The 23284-nt window shown below is 38.0% G+C and overlaps 2 protein-coding genes across 2 annotated transcripts; both read left to right on the top strand.

The window, feature by feature from the left end:
- The first annotated feature begins 3003 nt into the window (after positions 1–3003).
- Positions 3004–5146, top strand: LOC125576325 (cysteine-rich receptor-like protein kinase 43). Its single transcript, XM_048736129.1, has 6 exons — positions 3004–3365; positions 3434–3567; positions 3650–3860; positions 3934–4168; positions 4257–4407; positions 4487–5146. Exons 1-6 carry the CDS (start codon positions 3266–3268, stop codon positions 4940–4942), a joined length of 1287 nt encoding a protein of 428 aa, XP_048592086.1. The 5' UTR covers positions 3004–3265; the 3' UTR covers positions 4943–5146.
- Positions 5147–15201: 10055 nt separating this feature from the next.
- LOC106402336 (endoglucanase 8) lies at positions 15202–21841 on the top strand. Its single transcript, XM_013843051.3, has 7 exons — positions 15202–15487; positions 15566–15973; positions 19202–19294; positions 19393–19554; positions 20777–20888; positions 21053–21216; positions 21345–21841. Exons 1-7 carry the CDS (start codon positions 15260–15262, stop codon positions 21675–21677), a joined length of 1500 nt encoding a protein of 499 aa, XP_013698505.2. The 5' UTR covers positions 15202–15259; the 3' UTR covers positions 21678–21841.
- The last annotated feature ends 1443 nt before the right edge of the window (positions 21842–23284 follow it).

Raw genomic sequence — 23284 nt, 5'->3', positions numbered from 1 at the left:
GTGCATATGGTTTGATATATTGTACCCTTCGACTCTTTCGAAGATTCCCCTACAATTATATTAACAAAATTTAGAGTGCCCCCTACGATTTCCTTTTTAATCGAATATGGTTTTAGCAAAAATACTATGTAGTTATAAGAAATGATCAAGAAAATGTGAAATAACAATAGAATGTCGATCAAGTTAGTTTTTGGTTAGTGGCAAAGTCCTCGAAGCCATTGAGTTTTTATTAGTTTTGAGTTTTGGTTCAGAGAGGTCTACCCTAAGGTCCCTAACAAAGAATCGTACTGACTTCACCCCAAATTTATCAGTTTACTCAACCAATATGTAAACAATAACATTGTTTTTAGCAAAAAAAATATACAATAAACTAACATTTTTCTAACAGTATGTTACAAATGAAAATCACATTTCTCTCTATACGTTTTTGATTGGTAAAACATGAATCTCGAACGGAATAACAGAATATATATCGGACATCATATGCAGTAAAACTGAATTAAAAAGAAATCTCTGATCTAGACTAGTCTGTACGAGTTTTCAAAAGCTTCTATTGATGTTCACTTAGATATATCTTGACCTCCTTCTGACAGCCCTGGCCATTAAAGTTAATTGGTCGAAAGATGCTTCTATAATGGCATTAATCCAACTTGTAAACGGAACATTTTGGGGACAAATAGTGACAAAGCTAAAAACTTGTAACTCCAAATTTATATGACTGAAGAGATCAAGATTATGTGTATAGTTCTGTTATCGGTTATGACTTGCGATCGAATATAATTTTTAATAGATACGTGTGAGGTGCATTTGAATATACTCTTATTATTAGTTATGGATACAATACATTAGCTTTATTTTATGTTTTAGCGTACAGATGTGACAAAGACATCTAACATAAATGCCGCGTAATGTTCAAGTTATATTTAATGATTTCATTGATAATTGTTGCAGCTTCCTTTGGTGGATGCGTGCATCATAACTTTTTCACGACCTAAAAGTTTTCAATTGTTCGTTTGTCTTTTTACATTGACCCAGTGAGCATATATTTCTTTACTGTACTATAACACACAGTTTTCGAACCTAGATTTTTATGGGATTGTACGATAGCTGAGCATTTTACTCGCTAGGGCGTATCACTTGTCTACTTCCCACTATAATTAATGATTACCTTTGAAAATAGGATATACAATGTATCTAATCACTTTGACCAGAGAGAGAAAAGAGCTGTTGTCAAGAAAAATCATCTAGAGAATTTGTCTATTTAGAATATAGTTTTATAAGCAATATATAACATGTGAATCAGTGAATGGCTATTATTCGTTACCCAAAAGGGAGTCCTATTACTCGAATCTAAACTAACAAAAAGATGGTACTAAGTTACAAGAAGGAGCAACAAAATAAAATAAAGGGTACACATTAGCAGGACTTGACCGAACGAATAAAGTCAAGAGAAACGCGTCTTGACTCTTGGGTCATGTTTTTTTTATGCCAACTGATGATCTATTTTTACTTTCTAGCGTCATCGTCAATGATGTCATATAGTAAATATTTTATTTCTGGTCACTGTAAAACACAAAGGCTATAACCGGTAATTATTTAAAAAATATAATATAATAAATTCAACTAAATAAATAAAATACAAACAAATGGGATAAAACAAATTATGAAATAAAAGTAGAATTTCATTTTATCTTATTCTATTTTATTCGTGAGTTTTTTTTAATTATGAATATTCTATAACTATTAACTACATTATTTTTATTCAATATATTCCACACAAAAAAAATCATTGGAATAAGATTTTTTTTAATTATATTTAAATGATAACTTTTTAAAAGATCTGTAAGAATAAATCATTCTATAAAATTTTATTCCAAAATTAGTAATCCAATTGCACTCAGATTAGAAACCGAACACTAGATTTGAGTCATTTGACATAAAAAAAATATACACCGGCTTGTACTGTACTTGGGTGAAGGACTAGAACGTGCATGCTCCTAAAAAATTCTAGGCCCATGATTCGTTTAAAACAGTATCAGAATAGTTACCAAAGTTTTCAGTTATATTTTGGTCCTTAAAATAAATAAACATTTGCAAGACTCTAGTTCCATGATTCTTTTGTTTATATCCAGGATCAGCTCTGATCTCATGCAAAAAAATGAACTGCATAATTCATCTTTGCTGAGATTCGACAATTAATATTTTTTGGTGTAGGAGTATTAATGAATTTATGATTAAGTAATTAAATTAAGTGGGCTTAATCTGATTTGTCATAAGATTAGGGTTATGTTTAAAGTTTTGTCTAAAGGAAAAGAAAAAGAGTTCGAGAGTTGAATAAGTTGAGCGCTTTGGTTTATGAAGGTTTGGTCAAGGTAGGTGGCTTTATAAATGCAGGGGTGGCACCTTCCTGGACCTTACAGTTTACTCCTATCTTGTGATTATATTAATTAACAACGTCGTTAGTTACTTACCGGACAGGTTACACTACATAAAACTATCATTTTTCTTTTTCATATCCTGTCTTAACTCGCTGATTATTCTACTAATATCTACAACCGTTTGAAACAGAACTTCTCACTCAGCTTTTCCATCGGTTGCAGACGTCTTTAAGACCCTTAACAAATATAGAAAAATGGAAAGGAGAAAAAAAACGAAGTAAAAATTTTCTTTTCGTCAGGAATGTACATATCTTTTTGAATTCGGATACTCGCACGGTAAACGGCTATATATTAAAAATGGATAATTTAACCAGTTAAATTTTAAAAATGTATTTCAGCTCCTGAAACTTTATATCATGCTATATGAATAAGACTAATTTACATGTCGACAAAAAAAAGGATAAGACTAATTCTCACTAATTTACATGCTTGTTCTCATAATTTTTTTTATCAACTCGTAATTTTAAAAAATAGAATAAAGAAATCTTGAACTTTTAGTGAATATAAAATAAATATTATGACCGCGTTTAAATATAAAGAAATGAAAGTATGGTTGAGACAAAGACTATTAAAAAACACGAATACATCTTTGACTTTTGTCTCTATCGTCCCTTCCGCGCATAAACTCTTCTTCACATAAAACCAAAATTTACAGAGACAAATCTAAACACGCTTTCTTCTTCTTTCTCTTCCTCTTCAATCACAATCTGATCTTCCGCGACTACAGCGAAGAAAAACCCAATCGAATCCTCCTGAAGATCCGATTCTACATCATCTTGTCTTCTTCTTCGATCTTTCTTCTTCAGTTCAAAATAGCTTTCCATGGGATGGTCACAAGAAACTCTCAAAAGAGTGATCTGGGCATGACCAAGTCCATGAATTTCTTCCAGAACATCATCAAACCCTTCAAACGCAGCTCCAATCGAGGTAATAATTCTCATTCTTTTTAGGGCAAAGGGTTTTTCTAAATCGACTCACTTCTTCTTCTTCCAAAGGTATTGAAGACGATATCGAGAGAATCGCTGCTCTCGAGCAGAAAGTCTTCCCCTTTCAAGTCCTAGTCTCCGCTACCAAGGATTTCAACCCGACCCACAAGCTCGGCGAAGGTGGATTCGGACCCGTCTTCAAGGTAAACCCCACTAAACCTCAGATCAAAAGTTTCCTTCTTTAGGGTTAGTTTAGCTGATGAGGTTAAACCCTCTGTGCAATAGGGAAGGTTACCTGACGGGAGAGACATAGCAGTGAAGAAGCTATCTCAGGCCTCAAGGCAAGGGAAGAGAGAGTTTGTTAACGAGGCCAAGTTGTTAGCTAAAGTCCAGCATCGTAATGTCGTTAACCTCTGGGGCTATTGCACTCACGGTGAGGATAAGCTCTTGGTCTACGAGTACGTCGCTAACGAAAGCCTTGACAAAGTCCTCTTCAGTAAGTTCTTTTCTCTCGTCGTTACCTAACTATGAGACGTTTATTAGTTAACACGTGGTCCATTTGGATGCAGAGTCTAACAGAAGATCGGAGATAGACTGGAAGCAGAGGTTTGAGATCATAACAGGCGTTGCTCGAGGACTGCTCTATCTCCATGAAGACGCGCCTAACTGCATTATCCACAGAGACATCAAGGCTGGCAACATTTTGCTCGATGAGAAGTGGGTTCCCAAGATTGCTGATTTTGGGATGGCTAGGCTCTTTCAGGAGGACGCAACGCACGTCAACACTCGCGTCGCTGGAACCAAGTATGCATTGCTCTCTATCACTACTTATCCCTTCAAAAGTTTAAATCCACAAATGCTCACTGCTTTTTTACTTTTCTGTAATGCGTAGTGGTTACATGGCGCCTGAGTATGTAATGCACGGTGCTCTATCGGTAAAAGCAGACGTGTTCAGCTTTGGTGTTGTGGTTCTTGAGCTCATCAGTGGGCAAAAGAACTCCAGTTTTAGTCTGAAACACGCTGACCAAACTCTTCTCGAATGGGTAAGCCTCTCTCTAGTCCTGTTTACTCGTTTGTCTACTCTCGAATCGCTCACTGACCGATTCATGATCTGTTCCACAGGCATATAGGTTGTACAAGAAAGGCAGGACCATGGAGATGGTAGACCCGGACATAGCAGCCTCGGCTGATCCAGACCAAGTCAGACTCTGCGTTCAGATCGGACTGCTATGTGTACAAGGCGACCCTCACCAGAGACCAGCTATGAGAAGAGTGTCTTTGCTTCTCTCGAGAAAACCAGGACATCTAGAAGAGCCAGAGCGTCCTGGCGTCCCGGGGTCTAGATACCGACGTAGAACGCATCACCGTCCTTCAGGAACATCCTCGGTTGGTACATTGTCGACGACGGGATCGAGTACAGATTCGTTTGGCTCGAACTTGAACACGAACAGTGGAACTGGAACAGGTAGAGCTACTCCAGTTTCTGCTAGGACACCGACACGGGGTCACGCCACTAGAAGTGCAGGTGCCAGCTCTAGCTCGGATCCTCATGGTAAACGGCCTATGACGAGTTATTGAAAGTAGATAATATCTTTGTTACATGTTTGATTGTGTATAGCGAGCTTTTTCTTGTTATTGGTTCTGGTAGTGATTATAGGAGAGGGGTTTAGTAGTGTGTGAGAAAGAGAAAGAAAAGGAAAAGTTCGTTCATTTGTTATTTACATTGTTAATATATAATATTAAGAAAATAAAAACTCTCCTCACGTTTTGAGGTTCCCATGATTGGCTGGCCTCGTACATATAAAAATCATACTATTCTCTAGTTGAATCTCAATTCTCAACTCTCTCTCTGACAATGAACAGTTATTCGACATATTATTCGAAATATTTGTGCTACAGGACTACTTAACTAAATAAAGATTTTAATGCATTGACTCTAAATGTTATTGTAAAATATAGAAGATAAATAAAAAAGTATTTGGGACAGCAAAATATATGAAAAGTATCTAGCAGGCAACGTTCAATGCTCTTACTCCTGCGAAAGTCAGAGGTAAAAATCTCTCTTTACCCCCTCTTGATTGTTATTCAGGTAGATGCTTTTGTTTGGCAGATATCTTCAGATTCCTTCTAAGCAAAAAAAATATATGTTATCTATTATTCGGAGGAGGCTATTTAGGTAAAGGAACAACGTTTTGAGTTACCAAATCTGTTAGCAAGTGGAATATTCTTGTCACTAATAAGTGTGTGTTTAATGTAACCTGCTATTATTACATTGCTTACATGTTTATTACCTCCGCAACCTTTTTATGAGGAACTTGTTTCCATTGCCTTTGAACATGTGCATTGTATTACTTGTATGTAGCTCTGTTTCACTACGTACTGCCAAGTTCTGTTGGTAAACATTGATTCACCTTCTACCCACTTCTTTTCACACCACATGTCTCATACTTTCCAGCTGTTTATACATTTTTTTCTCTTGGACAGATAATAATTAAGTTGGCAAGAGCCAATGGTGATAGACTAATGAAGTAAGTATTTGATTCTGCAGACGACTATGTTAAACTAATAAAGTAAGTATTTCCAGAATCTAGTCCTCTCCGGTCTATGTACTCGAGGAGTGGTTTCAGAATCTGCGTTCTCAGTGGTCTAGAAGATTTTCTTGCCTCTTGAGGTCAGTATTTGAAATTTAAATCCATCAAGAAACTGCTTTCGTCTCCAAAATTTACGTGCTTGTATGAGTTTATCAACGTCCCTATGCCGTAGTCCCTTCAGGTTTTGCTAAGTATGCAGCTGTTTACTTGTCTCTGCTCAGATTGAAAAAAAATTGGACTAGGCAACATACATTTCTGTTATCATAGTTCAAATTTGGTTGTTAATTTTCCATGTTCACATTCTTATTTCAAGAGCATGCCGAGCAGATTTTTATTCAGGAGCATGCCAACCTCTGCTGCTTTTGACCTTGTTGCCAAAACTTGAATTTGAAGTTCTTTGAGGTACATGTCACTCTGCAAATTTTGAAGTTCCTTGAATTATTTCCTTCTTCATGCAAAGTACACTCTGCAAATGTACTCGAGGAATGGTTTCACTAGCCTATCATCCCCGACCGACCGTTATTACATAAGACAACAACTTTCAGACGATGCTGTCTCCAATACTATACTCTTCATTTCAACTTCAGTACTTTTTACCAAAGTACTGAAGTTATGGTTAAATTCTGTTAAAACATATCTAAGGATTAATATTGATTAATGAAATAAAATTAATATTAAAGAAATAATCTTAAACTCTTAACTAAATTAGAAAAGTTCAGTGTAAATTTCTTTTTCCTTATGAACAAAAAGATAAACTAAGTCGGCAATTTAGATGATACTCGTATCCTGAAGACACGAGCCCGCATTTGCTTAGCAACTCCATAACCTAACGAGAATTAACTAGATTCCTAACTAGTTTGAGACAATTTTTGAGTCGCCACCAAATTCTAATACTGCTTTTCAAAGAACTTGCATTAATAAAGCTTACAAACTATTGAAGCTACGATAACTTAGAATCATTTAAACACTTGTTCTTCGTATGTTATCAAACACTTGAGAAACAAAAAGAGTTCTCATAGCATATTGGTTTTGGATGTAAAATAACTGTTGGGATCAGATAAGCAAATCACGCTAGCTCTGAACCCACACTGTTGGGAAATAAGAAACGGACACGGCGCAGCGGAACTTTGCGGTCGTGTTTCCCCTGACCTTGTGAGAACCTGAGAGGAGAATACTTCGACAGTTGCAGGATTTGATATAAGCAATAATAAAATGAGACAAGCAATTTTAACGTGGAAAACCTCCTCGATGTGAAAAGGAAAAACCACGGGACCGTAGTCCACTCAACAATCCACTATATAAATGTATGTGAGTACAACCACGTCCTCCCTGTTCAACAGCCTGAACAGAACAGAGACACTAGCTTCAAAGAGCTATCTCCAACACAAGAACAACAACAATAAGAGAGCAACACAAAGCTTCAAAACCGGCAGCAACCAAACGACCTCAGCTCACAAGTATTCCGGCAACCAGAGACTAATCCCACCGTACAAATCCAAGATGAACAAGTCAGTAACACCTCTGCCAAATATCAGCTCAATCAGAGAAGATCTCACCGTCGGATTTACCAAACACTCAAGACAGCACCACTGAAGAACTGTGACGACCAGCTTCACGAAAATCCAGACAACAGAAGATCCAACCGTTAGAATCCAAATCCCTTCGGTGAACCTTTAACCCACTGACTGACGAAACTTCCCACAAAATATCAGTCCGATCAGGATCCGTTTGACCCTCCAAACCTGCCTTGACAAACCCAGACGAAAATCTGTCTCTTCTCTCCTTTTCTCTCTTTTGTGTCAAGAGTCTTCTTGAGTACTCTTCTTTCTTTCTTGTGTTCTGTCCCCTCACAAACTGGGTTAAGAGACTTTATATATGTGTCTCACTAACCTTAATAACCTCCAAGGCCCAATACTAATCTCATGGACTAATATCAATAGCCTATCACCAAGTTTGGTTATCACCAACCAAACCCATTTGGGTTTCCTCCATCTAGAAGGAACCCAACAAACTCCCCCTCCGACTAGGTGGAGGAAACAGCCATTCCGGCTATCCCTCGGCATACTTCAAGCTTCCCCCTCGGCAAAGACTTTGTCATCATATCAGCTCCATTATCATCCGTATGAACTTTTGCAAGTTCCACTTCCTTAGAAGCAACCACATCTCGTATCCAATGATATCTTCTCTGGATGTGTTTCGACTTCGAATGAAATGTAGAGTTCTTCCCGAGACAAATAGCGCTTTGACTATCACAAAGCAACTCATACTTTTCTTGCTTGAAACCGATCTCTTCACAGAAGTTCTTCATCCACAACAACTCTTTACAAGCTTCAGTTGCAGCAATGAACTCTGCCTCAGTGGTAGATAATGCAACACACTTTTGCAACCTTGACTGCCATGCCACAGCTCCACCCGCAAATGTTACCAAGTAACCCGAAGTAGACTTGCTAGAATCAACATCTCCAGACATGTCAGAATCAGTGAAACTGACCAGCAAAGGCTTCTTAACCCCGAAAGTAATCTTCAGATCAGAAGTCCCTCTGAGATATCTCAAAATCCACTTCACAGCATTCCAATGTTCTCTCCCCGGATTGGAGATAAACCTGCTGACAACTCCAACGGCGTAGGCTAAATCCGGTCTTGTACAGACCATGGCATACATCAAACTACCCACTGCAGAAGCATATGGAACCTTCACCATATCTTCCTTCTCCTCATATGTCTTTGGACTCTGTTGACTGCTCAGTCTTAAGTGTGGTGTAAGCGGAGTACTCAACACTTTAGACTTGTCCATGTGAAACCTTTTAAGTACCTTTTCAATGTACTTCTCCTGAGACAAGTGAATCAGCTTCTCACCTCTGTCTCTAGCAATTCTCATACCGAGAATCTGTTTCGCTGGACCCAAATCTTTCATGGCAAAGGACTTCCCGAGTTGCTCTTTTAGCTCCTTAATTCTTTCCATGTTCCTGCCCACAATCAACATGTCATCGACATACAGCAACAAGATGATAAAATCATCATCACCAAACACCTTCACAAAAACACAATGGTCTGAATCAGTCTCTGCATAACCATGCTCCCCCATAACAGACTTGAACTTCATGTACCACTGTCTCGGTGCTTGCTTCAATCCATAAAGGCTTTTCTTCAAGCGGCAAACTAAATTTTCTTTGCCCTCTTTAACATAGCCTTCCGGTTGTTCCATGTAGATCTCTTCCTCCAAATCACCATGAAGGAAAGCAGTCTTCACATCCATTTGCTCAACCTCTAGATCAAGGCTCGCTGCCAATCCAAGAACAACCCGAATGGATGACATCTTCACAACAGGAGAAAAGATCTCATCATAATCAATCCCCTTCTTCTGGCTGTAACCTTTCACAACCAATCTAGCCTTGTATCTGGGTGGCTTATTTCCATCTTCATGCTTAATTCTGTACACCCACATATTAAGCAAAGCCTTCTTGCCCTTAGGCAATTCCACCAACTCAAAAGTGTGATTCTCTTTAAAAGAATCCATCTCCTCATCCATGGCTCCAAACCACAGATCCTTGTGTTCATCCTCCAAAGCTTCATAATAGCTTTCAGGCTCTCCCCCATCAGTAAGTAAAACGTACTCACTAGGATCATACCTTGTCGACGGTTTAAGACCTCTCTCGGATCTTCTCACAACAGTAGGTTGGTTCTCAGCAGCTGGTGTCTCACCATGATCGTCACCATGATCACCAGTGCCATCTTCATGTGCGGGAGCATTTGCACCGGGTGTATTATTCTGAACCTCAACCTCAACCTCACCGTGGACTGATGTAGAAGGAGTAGCCTCTATATCGATCAAACCTTCATAAACCTGAGTTGGAATTTTGGACTTGTCAATGTCCTTAATTGTTTGATCTTCCATGAACACAACATCTCTGCTCCTTACGAGCTTCTTCTCAACGGGATCATAAAATCTGTACCCGAACTCATCCTGACCATAACCGATGAACACACACTGCCGCGACTTCATCTCAAGCTTCGATCTATCAACCTTGGGAATATGAACAAATGCCTTACACCCAAAGACTCTCAAGTGACTGTAAGAAACATCCTTACCAGTCCAAACCCTCTCTGGAACATCACCATCCAATGGAGCACTTGGTGACAAATTCAGCACATGAACCACCGTGTTCAAAGCTTCTGCCCAGAAAGTCATCGCTAAGCCTGACTGTGAGATCAAACATCTCATCCTCTCGACAATCGTCCTGTTCATCCTTTCAGCCAACCCATTCAACTGTGGAGTATAAGGTGGCGTGAACTGATGCCTTATTCCATGCTCTTTGCAATAAGCATCAAATGGTCCAAGATACTCTCCACCATTATCACTGCGGATACACTTCAGCTTCTTCCCCGTTTGTCTCTCAACCAACGTCACAAAATGCTTGAAATATCCCAGCACCTGATCCTTCGTCCTCATAGGAAATACCCACAACTTCCTTGAATGATCATCAATGAAAGTCACAAAATATGATGCGCCGCCAAGAGATCTTGTCTTCATTGGACCACACACATCTGAATGTACCAAATCCAGTACCTCGGGTTTCCTAGAAGGCGCAGAAGACTTGAAAGATACCCTGTGTTGTTTTTCCGCAAAGCAATGCGAACACTTCTGCAGGTGCAGACCAGAGATTCCTGGAATCACCTCATTCTTAGACAACACAGTCATTCCCTTCTCACTCATGTGACCGAGTCTCTTATGCCATAGCTCCATGGCATTATCATTCTCCACCGCATTAACTGCATCTTTGGAGACCTTAGCCTGCATCCAATAGAAGGATGAAGACTTCTCACCTCGAGCCACAATCAAAGAACCACGAGAGAGCTTCCATTTACCACCACCGTGCAAACTGAAATAACCCTCATCATCAAGTCTTCCCGTTGATATCAGATTCATCCTAATGTCAGGAACATGCTTAACATCCTTAAGCACCAACCTAGTCCCAAGACTAGTCTCCAAGCATATATCACCAATGCCAGCAACCTGAGCCATCGCATCATTTCCCATCTTCACGGAACCATAATTACCCGTAGTATAGGTAGAAAACAAATCCCGCTGTGAAGTTGCATGAGTAGTAGCTCCACTATCAATCACCCAACTGGTGTCTTGGCATGCGACATTAATGGCATCACCCTCAAGAAGAATGAGGAACTGATCTTCGGTGACAGTCACCCGATCCACCTTTTCTTCTTGATTACCTTGCTGTTTGTTTTTCAACTTCCAGCAATCTTTCTTCATGTGCCCTTTCTTGTGACAGAAATAGCACTCCATATTAGCAAATTTATTAGATTTGCTCCTGCTCCTGTTCTTGTCCCTCTTGGGATCTCTACTCGAACTCCTCCCCCTTGACTCAGTAACAAAGACATCTGAACGCGAACTGCTAGCATTCGATTGTCTTCTTGCTTCCTCATTAAGAACACTGTTCTTCACTGAATCCATCGAAATGACACCTTCCGACGCGGAGTTACAAAGAGACATCCTGAAAACCTCCCAAGAATCCGGTAAAGTACCGAGAAGCCATAGACCGTGAATCTCATCATCAAACCTGATGCCCATATCAGACAGCTTGTTGAGCAATCCCTGAAACGCATTCAAGTGATCCGTCATCGGAGTTCCCTCCTGATACCTCAGCTCAATCAACTTCTTGATCATGTACATCTTGTTGTTTCCGGTCTTCCTAGCATACAACTGCTCCAGCTTCTTCCACAAAGAACGAGCATCCGTCTCAGTCTCAATATGATGCAACACATTATCATCTACCCACTGCCTTATCAACCCACACACTTTGCGATGCAGCAGCTTCCACTCTTGATCCGTCTTCTCCTCAGGTTTCTTCTCCTCGAAGACTGGAACATGGAATTCTTTAACAAAGAGCAGATCCTCCATCTTGCCCTTCCATAGATGATAATTAGCACCATTCAAGCTTATCATCCTGCTCGTATTTTCCATCATTCTCACAAGCAACAATAACCCGAAGTTATCAAACCCAAAGCTCTGATACCACTTTGTTGGGATCAGATAAGCAAATCACGCTAGCTCTGAACCCACACTGTTGGGAAATAAGAAACGGACACGGCGCAGCGGAACTTTGCGGTCGTGTTTCCCCTGACCTTGTGAGAACCTGAGAGGAGAATACTTCGACAGTTGCAGGATTTGATATAAGCAATAATAAAATGAGACAAGCAATTTTAACGTGGAAAACCTCCTCGATGTGAGAAGGAAAAACCACGGGACCGTAGTCCACTCAACAATCCACTATATAAATGTATGTGAGTACAACCACGTCCTCCCTGTTCAACAGCCTGAACAGAACAGAGACACTAGCTTCAAAGAGCTATCTCCAACACAAGAACAACAACAATAAGAGAGCAACACAAAGCTTCAAAACCGGCAGCAACCAAACGACCTCAGCTCACAAGTATTCCGGCAACCAGAGACTAATCCCACCGTACAAATCCAAGATGAACAAGTCAGTAACACCTCTGCCAAATATCAGCTCAATCAGAGAAGATCTCACCGTCGGATTTACCAAACACTCAAGACAGCACCACTGAAGAACTGTGACGACCAGCTTCACGAAAATCCAGACAACAGAAGATCCAACCGTTAGAATCCAAATCCCTTCGGTGAACCTTTAACCCACTGACTGACGAAACTTCCCACAAAATATCAGTCCGATCAGGATCCGTTTGACCCTCCAAACCTGCCTTGACAAACCCAGACGAAAATCTGTCTCTTCTCTCCTTTTCTCTCTTTTGTGTCAAGAGTCTTCTTGAGTACTCTTCTTTCTTTCTTGTGTTCTGTCCCCTCACAAACTGGGTTAAGAGACTTTATATATGTGTCTCACTAACCTTAATAACCTCCAAGGCCCAATACTAATCTCATGGACTAATATCAATAGCCTATCACCAAGTTTGGTTATCACCAACCAAACCCATTTGGGTTTCCTCCATCTAGAAGGAACCCAACAATAACTGATGTTCTTTGGATATTACATTAACTTGTTGAATCAGTTTGTCCCAAACAAATATACTTCAAATGCTTACCTAATAGTATTATCTGAGATACTTTGTTTAATTAACCCAAAGGTTACGTTATCCGTAGGACGTTAGGAATACGCTGCCACATGAATCAGACTTCGAGTGTTGATGCATGTAGAAATGGTATGGTTACATTAATCAACGCATTGATTGTCTACGGTAAATGATGCCAATCAATCGGCCTAAATTCGTGGCGGATTTATAGACATCACCCCGTAACATGATCTCCTTGTTACTTTTTCTTTTATTTTATTTTTTATTTTTTTTGGTCGTTCATTTTCTCTGCATAAACGAAATGATTTTGCTTCAAAACTACGTGTCGATAAACAGCGAAGATGATCACATGCGTCAAGCGCAATACAACAATCCTTTCGGGTATATTAGTCAACCCATTAATTGTTCGTGCCCATTATTCTCTTTATTTTAGTTATTGCCTATTGGGGTTCTTGTTTGTCAAGATAATTGTTGGAATTTTAATGAAAACATACAACTTTTTGATATATATACTAGATGTTGTAACGTAGAACAGTCTTATTGAGGACTAGATTTAAACTTTTTAGGACGTTTAAATGTAAAATTACTATAACTTTATAAAGAGTTTTGGGAAAACTTTATCTCATAAACCAACTTCAAATTATCGGGAGAGGGCGATCATTTGAGTTTTCTTGTCGTCAGTTACTTATAGCCGGCGTCGGATAAGGGTTATGGCCTCGCGTGTTTGTTGTTTGTTTGCAAACTTTTTCTTTTTTTTGCAAACATAATTTCATTTTGAACAGCGTGCCATGTTTAAGGGTTCTATGCGGACATCTAAATTGGATAAAGATATATGTGCGGACATATGTCGCATTCCAACTAAATGTTTTTTCAGTCTGATAATTCATGTTAATTATTCTAAATGTCCAGCTATCTTACTGATTGTCAGGACAATTAATTTGGAGTTGTTAGCAATTGTATACTATATAATGATTAGCAGTTTCATGTGCCATGCACGAGGCTGTTTTATTTTGTTTCTATATAATTTTCATCAGAATTTTTCAAAGAAAATATAATATCTAGGTAATTCTCTCATCGGTTAAATGAAAAAAAATATGTCACCAAATCCACAGTTGATCTCTTAACCTCTGAGATCTATGAGGTAAAAACCATGTTAGCAATAGAAACATCATATATACTGTGAGCCAACATGTCTAAACTCATTATTATAAAGTTACTATAGAATTACAGTGGTGCTTAGACGATTTGATAATGTTCTTGTTTTTCTTTATGCCCGTAGCAAACTCCTTTGTTAGCAGTGGTGGGATCTTGTTTGCATCCTAAGCACCGATGCTGCAATGTCTTGTCCCTCGTTGGAACTAAACGACTGATCAATGTACTGTACAATAATCAACGAATTGCATGGTTTTCTTAAGAGTTGTAAACTGAAAACGAAGAAGAATACAATAAAGTATTCTATACAAAAATGCTATATAATAATCTCACCCTCAAATCTACTAAATGCTAGTTGTCTTGTCTAAATACACCACATGACTAAAGTGGATTACAGATTGCAAATCGGGGAAGGTTGAATGCTAGCTAAAACTTATTACGTTACTATATACATCGAGTTTTAAGACCTTCGTAATCACACAACCACAAGTTTTCTTCAACATTGCTGCTATTAATAAATTCATGGAGGGGAGAATCTTTATTCCATTTGTAGGTCTAAAAAAGCCGAAATCAATGGGAAAATGAACTTAAAACAATAGTGATTTACTGATTATGTCTTGGTGAAAAAGAGAACAAAATTAATCACAAAACTCCAAAAAATCCGATTGGGATTACAACACGTGTCGCTTGACAATAGGGCGGTGGGTCACATGCTAGGAAAAAAAAAGCAAACTTTTTTTTTTTGTCTGTTATCATCATTAGTTCATTTCACAGATTTCCACTTTTTTGGATTCTCTCACCGTACCGAGGGCGTACACACCGTCTGCATTAACTAACGCTCAAATTCTGAACCCGGTCCGGTAAATTCCGGTTCTCAACTGGTTAAGGGAATTTCAGTCTCGGAATCCCAAACCCCAATACCAAAATGAGCTCCAATCAGAAAGTCCCACGTGGTGAATGTTCATTGGCTCTGTGTCTGGAATCCAAGACTAGCTTTTTAGTATAAAGAGCCCCTCTCTGCCTGCCTTGGTCCTATCAACACAACACTCTCCCTCACAGTAACAGAACAAACCAGAGAGAGAGAAAGATGGCGCGAAAATCCCTAACTTCGCCGGAAATCTCGCCGGCGACTCTCTCACTGGTTTTACTCGTCGTGCTTCTCTCCTCATCAGCGATTCACGCCGGACACGACTACCGCGACGCCCTCCGCAAAAGCATCATGTTTTTCGAAGGTCAACGCTCCGGCAAGCTTCCTCCCGACCAACGCCTCCGATGGCGCCGCGACTCAGCATTGCGCGACGGTTCCTCCGCCGGCGTGAGTCTACACTATCTCCTCCTCTCTTTTCCGGCGACATTTCGCCACTCTGACTTCGCTTTTTTTACTAACTTTCAGGTGGACTTATCGGGCGGTTACTACGACGCCGGAGACAACGTCAAGTTCGGTTTCCCGATGGCGTTCACGACGACAATGCTGTCGTGGAGCGTGATCGATTTCGGGAGAACCATGGGACCCGAGCTCAAAAACGCCGTGGGAGCCGTGAGGTGGGGGACTGACTACCTCCTCAAAGCGACGGCGATCCCCGGCGTCGTCTTCGTTCAGGTCGGAGACGCTTACTCCGACCATAACTGCTGGGAAAGGCCCGAGGACATGGACACGCTTCGCTCTGTCTACAAAATCGACAGAGCTCATCCAGGATCCGACGTCGCCGGAGAAACCGCCGCCGCGTTGGCCGCGGCGTCGATAGTTTTCAGGAAACGCGATCCTGCTTACTCCAGACGGCTGCTTGACCGTGCCACAAGGGTACGTTACTTTCACCAAACTGCTTTCTTTTGGTTATTACTTACTTACGCGTGTGTCCGTTTCCTCTGTTTGTTAGTTAACATGATTTTTTATCGAGTGTCTTTTATATTTTTTTCACAAAATATTAATTTAATTAGTGTAACATTTTATTTCAGCCTTTATTTAATTAACTAAAAAGTAAAATAAAATAGGAAAGTTTATCATGCATAAAAAATTATACATGTATTATAATTTATGTATTTCTTGTTTATCCTACTATATAAAAGAGACTATTTTAAGAGTTTCTAAAGAATGCCACATGGGCAGAAATATTCTCCACCACTCATTTTACCATGTCATCACGTCCAAACTTAAAACATTTTATTTTCTCTTTAGCCCAATAATAAAATTCAAGACTAAATTCAACGTGACACATCAGTACTCAACTAAAACTCATTCTCCGTATATTATCTTCTCGGACTGGGCCTTTTGTTTTGGAATGGCAAAGCTTAATGTTTACAAAATCCAACTTAACCCAATATTTTCCAAGCTCGCTCAGTCTATTCTCATGCTTCGTTTACCCTATTCTTTTGACATCTCTGTAATCCTCTACAGCTTCAGATTTCTGTAACGCTTTGCCTAGATGACACTACGATGAGTTAAATTACACTACAATGAGTTAAATTACCTACCTCCTTCCCAAGAATTCAGATGAAATCCCTAAAAAAAGAAAGAGAAATATATCTCTACAGATCACGCTGCTCCAACAGAAATCTAATTTTTTTTTTGTTCTTACAACTCGATCTTCAACAATGGTGGCTTACCAAACCTTTTTCTCTAATGTTAAACCGGTCGTTGTTACAATACCGCCGTGAGGCGTCTTCTGCGGTATGGGAAGCCCGTAACATCACCAAAGGAGGGGAACTGATGGGCGTGGACATGCTTCTTCTAGATGAAAAGGTTTGTGTCCTGAAAATCTAGATAATTATGATCTTCAGTAGATAAATTTATGGAGCTTAATAGGCGTTTCCATTATTTTATGATATCCTAGACGATGAGATGTGTCTTTACTTCTCACCAGTCACACAAGCTCCAATAATGAAAAATTTCCATATTTGGAATCCGGTCATTGTAGGAGAATGTTTTCACACGTCTGCTTCGTTCCTCTTTCACACATCACAATGGTCACTCACCGTAGGTTGTGTGGCACTGACGTCAGTTGCTCCATATCCAGAAAATAAAACATCTGATGGTGTGAGAGCTTAACACATATGTCCCCAATTCTCCTCCGCAAATCCCTCGCCTAACTAATCCACTTTGTTATATGTACTCCTAATTCTAGGACTTTTGACGTTCCTAACGCCATTGCACTGCATACTGCTGAGTGGTGATCAGGTATGGATACTGCTACCAATTCAATCTCTATGCTATGAACTATGTTTTTATGAGCTGTTGCTGTGACTGAGGTTTCCTCTTGAGATTGTATTGTATCTTCACGTTTTCCAGATTATTTTTGTTCATCGTATTCCAGTAGAGAAGTGTGGTACATGTAAATTAGACATGCTATTAGCTACAATGGTGACAATAAGCTAATGGCGGATGTCAAACCACCTGAAAGAGACAAAAAGCTTGAATATTTTGGTCTGACAATGGATTTGATCGGTGGGTTTGGCAAACGGCATGAGTGTTTCTATGGAAACTTTCTCAAAAAAATCTTGCTTTGAAAGTTTCGAGAACCAAAATCAAACCAAGCATCAAAAGCTTAGCCTCTCTGATGTAAGATTCGTGCTAGGATCAATAACATTAGCTTAACTGGCAGATACCGAGACATCAAAAGCATTTGTTGCTGTAAAGCTGAGTAGTTCAGCTGATCCCAAGACACCAAGTGAATCACATGAAAGCTAAGGAAAATCAATTTTGATCACATGTTTTGATCAACTCTTAGCGTTGATGTTATTAGTAGTTGGTGAATAGACCAAACGTGAGCGTATCAGACAGTCAATAAAAAGAGAAGGAGCCAAAAGGGATGATAATAAAATTAGGGAACAAAGTGTCGTTAAGTGATAGTTCCGGTCTGTGGGATTTTCTCATTTTACGACTCATCTGATTCTCTTTGTTTTTTCCTTTCAAACTAATCTAATTTACAGTAACATGTTTTTATTTTAAGCAAAAGGCTTATGGGTACAATATGTTTTTTTTCTTATATATAGATATGGTGTACATGTGCGTGTTTGTTAAACTACTGAAACAGAGAAAGGAATACTAGCTTCGAGAATCTTATGTGTATTTCATTAATTGAGAGTACATAGTAGTAGTAAGAGTAGCATAGAGAAATCAAAGGAAGAAGGAGGTGGACTCAGTGTCCAGCAACATTTGAGTCAGAGAAAAGCTGCGGTGATGAAGATTCTGTTGAAGAGGAAACATGGATGCTTTAGTCAAACGGTAAGGCTTACAAGCCATGGATTCTTCATCAAATACAAGATCAAATTGATTCAAGTAGCCGTGTATAAAATTGGATTACAGGTTCAATATCAGAGCAGCAGCCACGGCTGAAAAGATAGTTTGTGAATGACGTTATTCCAGATACGTCTACAAGATCTCGAAAACCCATGGAAACTTCTCTTAAAGTTTTATCCTTTGTTGGTTTTATAATAGAGACATTTATTTTTGTATTTGAATGTTATTTTCTCAGCTAATCTGAGTCAGTTTCTGAGGTACTTTTGTCCCTTTGAATATATATTGATCAACTTTGCAAGAGATTAATTTACACTTTCTTAAACTAAAAAACTCTATGGTTAATTATACAACAAAAAAAAAATTTACATACAATTTATTAAACTAAAAATATCAATTAAATATAAATTTACTGTAATTAAACGTGTTATCCGCGCGGAGCGCGGACACCGGCTCTAGTAATAATAATAAATGGTTAAAATAGTCAAAAGTTTTCAATTAATCAATGATTCTTTGCTTGTGAGATAAGAGATTCTCTCCATATGCTTCCTAATAATTTTTTCTTCGGTGCTTTTTTCGCTTGGCCCATTTCTGTGATTTATTTTAAAAAAGATTATTCACCAAAAGAAATAATATAATGTTGACTTTTAGAGTATTTTTCTTACGTATATGTACGGTTAAATGAATAATTTTCTGACGTTAGAGAAAGATATATCGAAATCACGGATATGAAAACTATGTTTTATATCGAGAAAGAAAAGAAAGAAAATTGACAACACACGTAACGTGGCGCAGGTATTCGCGTTTGCTAATAGGTATCGCGGCGCGTACAGTAGCAGTCTATACCACGCGGTGTGTCCTTTTTACTGTGATTTCAACGGTTACCAGGTAAAAAAAAACAAGAAACAGTTAACCTTGTATTTTACTACTTTAGTAATCAGCCGTTGGATGATGAACACTGTGATTTGACGTGGATGGCTATGCAGGACGAGTTACTGTGGGGTGCGGCGTGGCTTCACAAAGCCTCGAGGAAACGAGTGTACAGAGAATTCATTGTGAAGAACGAGGTGGTTCTCAGGGCTGGAGATACCATTAATGAGTTTGGCTGGGATAACAAGCATGCTGGGATTAATGTCTTGATCTCCAAGGTAACCAACCACTTTTTAATCAAAGCTAAACTATTCATTTGTTTATTATTATGTTACGTAAATTGTAGATCAAGAATCCAAGATTTGGTTATTAAAACTAGAGTGTTTTTTGTATGCTTGTGGTGGGAGTACTAAGAATTAAGTTAACATAGGTTGTGAGATGGATGGTGTGTCTGGTTATCACGTGTTGGTGACACGACTTTTGATCATATAATTGGGAGTGGGGTTCACATTACAATTATGGATCCTATGATACTATCTAGTTATTTTGGTATGCAATATATGTTTCATTAAGTAAAACCGGCTTAGATATGTGAACCAACATCGAGTCTTTTGTTTATGAGAGAGAGAGGTAGATAAAAGGCATGCTAGGGTCGTGCTTAGATTGGAAAATGATATAGAATACTAAACTATAGAGTAGAAGATACAATATGGGGTGGATGATTGAACCTTGCACATGATGAATATGGGATTTAGCCAATTAGAAATGGTCATGTGATGTGGGAGCTAAATCTTAAGGTAAGACATACCTCATTGGACATTCCCCTCCTTTTTGTCCAGTATGTGCTCCTAGATTTGGAATCATATAAAAAAATTTATATTATAACGTTACCAAATGGAAGCCACATGGCTCCCAAGAGCCATGACTACTAGTGAATGGATAAAAGTGTAGATATAATAATAGACACTTGACAATCCATTGTATGGTTAGGTGAAATGTATACAGTATATGACTTTGTGCCATTTCCTGTTGGAAGGAGTTTGCATGTGGTGCATCACATGAGTATACTCCTATTTGTGGTTTTGGATAAAGTTTTTTTAAACTAAGGTCTTCTTAATACATGCATATAGTTACACCAACATTATTGTTAGTAATATTCAGGCTTCAGGCCTATAGGGTGCTAGTGGGGACACTAAAAGAGGAAATGGTAGATAAGTCTATGGTAACTGCCACAAAGCATGTGGCACAAAGGCTGAGGAAAATGAAAATAAAGTGTCATGTCCTTATTCTGCTGCAAAAGCCTTAGTGGGTTTTTCGTTTTGTCATTTCTCAACGGTCTCTCATTATCTTAGTTTCACATGGGCACACACTCTGTTGTTGTATTTTTTTCATTATTCACTGCCCATTCCTTGACCCATGTCCATATACTAAAACCTTCTTATGTGTAGATAAATTATGCATGAATTTAATAAAAGTTTTGTTGTTTTGTTTTGATTACAGGAAGTGCTAATGGGAAAAGCAGAGTATTTTGAGTCTTTCAAGCAAAACGCAGATGAATTTATCTGTTCTATATTGCCTGGAATTTCTCACCCTCAAGTCCAATACTCTCGAGGTAATATAAAACCATCATTTTTTATTTTCCCAATATCAAAGCATACCACACTTTTTTTCCACACTTCACGTGATTTACTTTTGTCTTTTCCTCCCAAAAGTAAAATGTATAGGATTAATCAGTAATAGTATTAAACTATTAACCTTTTCTTTTGTCTTACATAGGAGGACTGCTTGTGAAAACTGGAGGGAGTAACATGCAACATGTAACATCACTATCTTTCCTCCTATTGGCCTACTCTAATTATCTGAGCCATGCCAGAAAGGTTGTGCCTTGTGGCGAATTAACTGCCTCCCCATCTCTCCTGCGTCAAGTTGCCAAGCGTCAGGTATGATATGGTCCCAAAACTTCTCACATTTTGGACCAAAAACAAAACTCATAGCCGTTGTTTAGCTTTGGGACCAAGCTTTAGATATAGCCGTTTTTGTGTTTGATTTTGCTGTGACACATGAACAGGTGGATTACATTCTGGGTGACAATCCGTTGGGAATGTCTTACATGGTTGGGTACGGTCAACGTTTTCCACGTAGGATTCACCACCGTGGCAGCTCTGTTCCTTCCGTCTCGGCCCATCCAGCCCGTATAGGCTGCAAAGAAGGCTCTCGCTATTTCCTCAGCCCAAATCCAAACCCAAACCTTCTAGTTGGTGCTGTAGTTGGTGGACCCAATGTCACTGATGCTTTTCCTGACTCCAGACCTTACTTCGTGCAGTCTGAGCCCACAACTTACATCAACGCACCGCTCGTTGGGCTTCTCGGTTACTTCTCGACTCATTCTTCTTGGCGATGAAGATGGTCTCCTATTAGTTATTGTCTCTCCTTAGAGGTGTGCTGGAAACTTTAGGCCACCCTAAACCCTTTAATTATTATTATGTTATTGCCACTCTTTTTAACCAAATTGTATTGTAATCCCGTAATTAGTGAAGAAGATAAAAGAGTTGTGCCTACGTGAAATTTAACTTATCTTTGCGTGAAATATGATCGAACCAAATAATAATCTTAACTCCTGATACTAATCTCTTGTTTTGAAATTCAAAATGATAAATACATCAGTAAATCACAAGTACATTTTCTCGACCCCATCCGTAGATACATTTGAATATTTATGGAATCCCGTTAGATTTAATGGTTTGACTAAATGTTTATTAATTTTTATACACTAAAAATGTTAAATTTCGAATTCCTGAAAAGTCATAACTATGCAAATTAGTATAAATTTTTTTACAAGAGATTTGTAGCCATGAATCCTCATAAGGCATATATAATTGTGATGTGTAAAATCGTAATTTTTCTCATAGTTTGTAATAACATAATTATCTAGTGTCAAAAAATATATACTTCAATATCTAAAATATATAAATACAAATATATGTAAATTTACCCAACAAAAAAACCCTCAAAAGTCATTTTTTCCAATAATACAAAAGAGAAATTAATTGAAATACGCTAAATCAGATACCACTTTTCAAAAATACACTCGATTAATAATTAATGGAGAATGTTCATGTTTACCATTTTGTTGGTACTATTATTCATGTTTACCATCACTAAAGAAACATTTTTAAAAATACATTCTTCATTAAGATGCAAAATACTCTTATACCCTTACTTTATATATACTCCCTCCGTTTTTTAATATAAGTCATTTTAGAGAAATTTTTATGTTCCAAATTATATGATGTTTTCGGTTTTCTATGTAAAATTTATCAACACTTAATGTTATATGACCAATGATAATATACCTTCTATTTTATTATTGGTTGATTTGTGGTTAGGTAAATAATTAATGATGTTTTTATTTAGAAAATATAAAAAATTAATGATTTCTTAATCTATGTGCACAATTCTAAAACGACTTATATTAAAAACATAGGGAGTATAATAAATAATTATTTAAATAAAAAATTAAAATTTAAAAACTAATATGTTTTTAAATTAAACTTTCTCAAATTCGTTTTTTTATAAAAAAGTTTTTTAAAATTTTCTTTTGGAAATTTGAAAATTCTTTTTGAAACTATTTTTAAATTTTTTGTAGCTATTTATTAGAATCCTAAATTCCAAAAACCTTATATCACCTCTCAAATCTACTAAGTCTATATTACATAAGATTATAAATGTTTTTTTTCTCTGTTAAAATAATGGTAAAAATGGTTAAAGTAAAAATGAAAAGTGGTATTATGAATGTGGTATTTTTGTTAATTTTCATAATTAGTTAAATGGTTAATCCATTAATGATTATTGCTTAGAGTTTATTGAATGAAATTAGGTTTAAAACTTCTATAAATAAACTGACGGTACCTAAATTTTTAAACCAAAAAACCAAAAGCCAAAAAATCCAAACTGAAACCGAACTGGAAATTGAACGCCCATGAAAAATTCTTAGGACATCTCCAATAG

Source organism: Brassica napus, chromosome A7 (assembly GCF_020379485.1).
Source record: "Brassica napus cultivar Da-Ae chromosome A7, Da-Ae, whole genome shotgun sequence".
NCBI lineage: Eukaryota > Viridiplantae > Streptophyta > Magnoliopsida > Brassicales > Brassicaceae > Brassica > Brassica napus.
The sequence above is the reverse complement of the archived record's forward strand: the minus strand, read 5'-3'. Positions and strand labels throughout refer to the sequence as shown.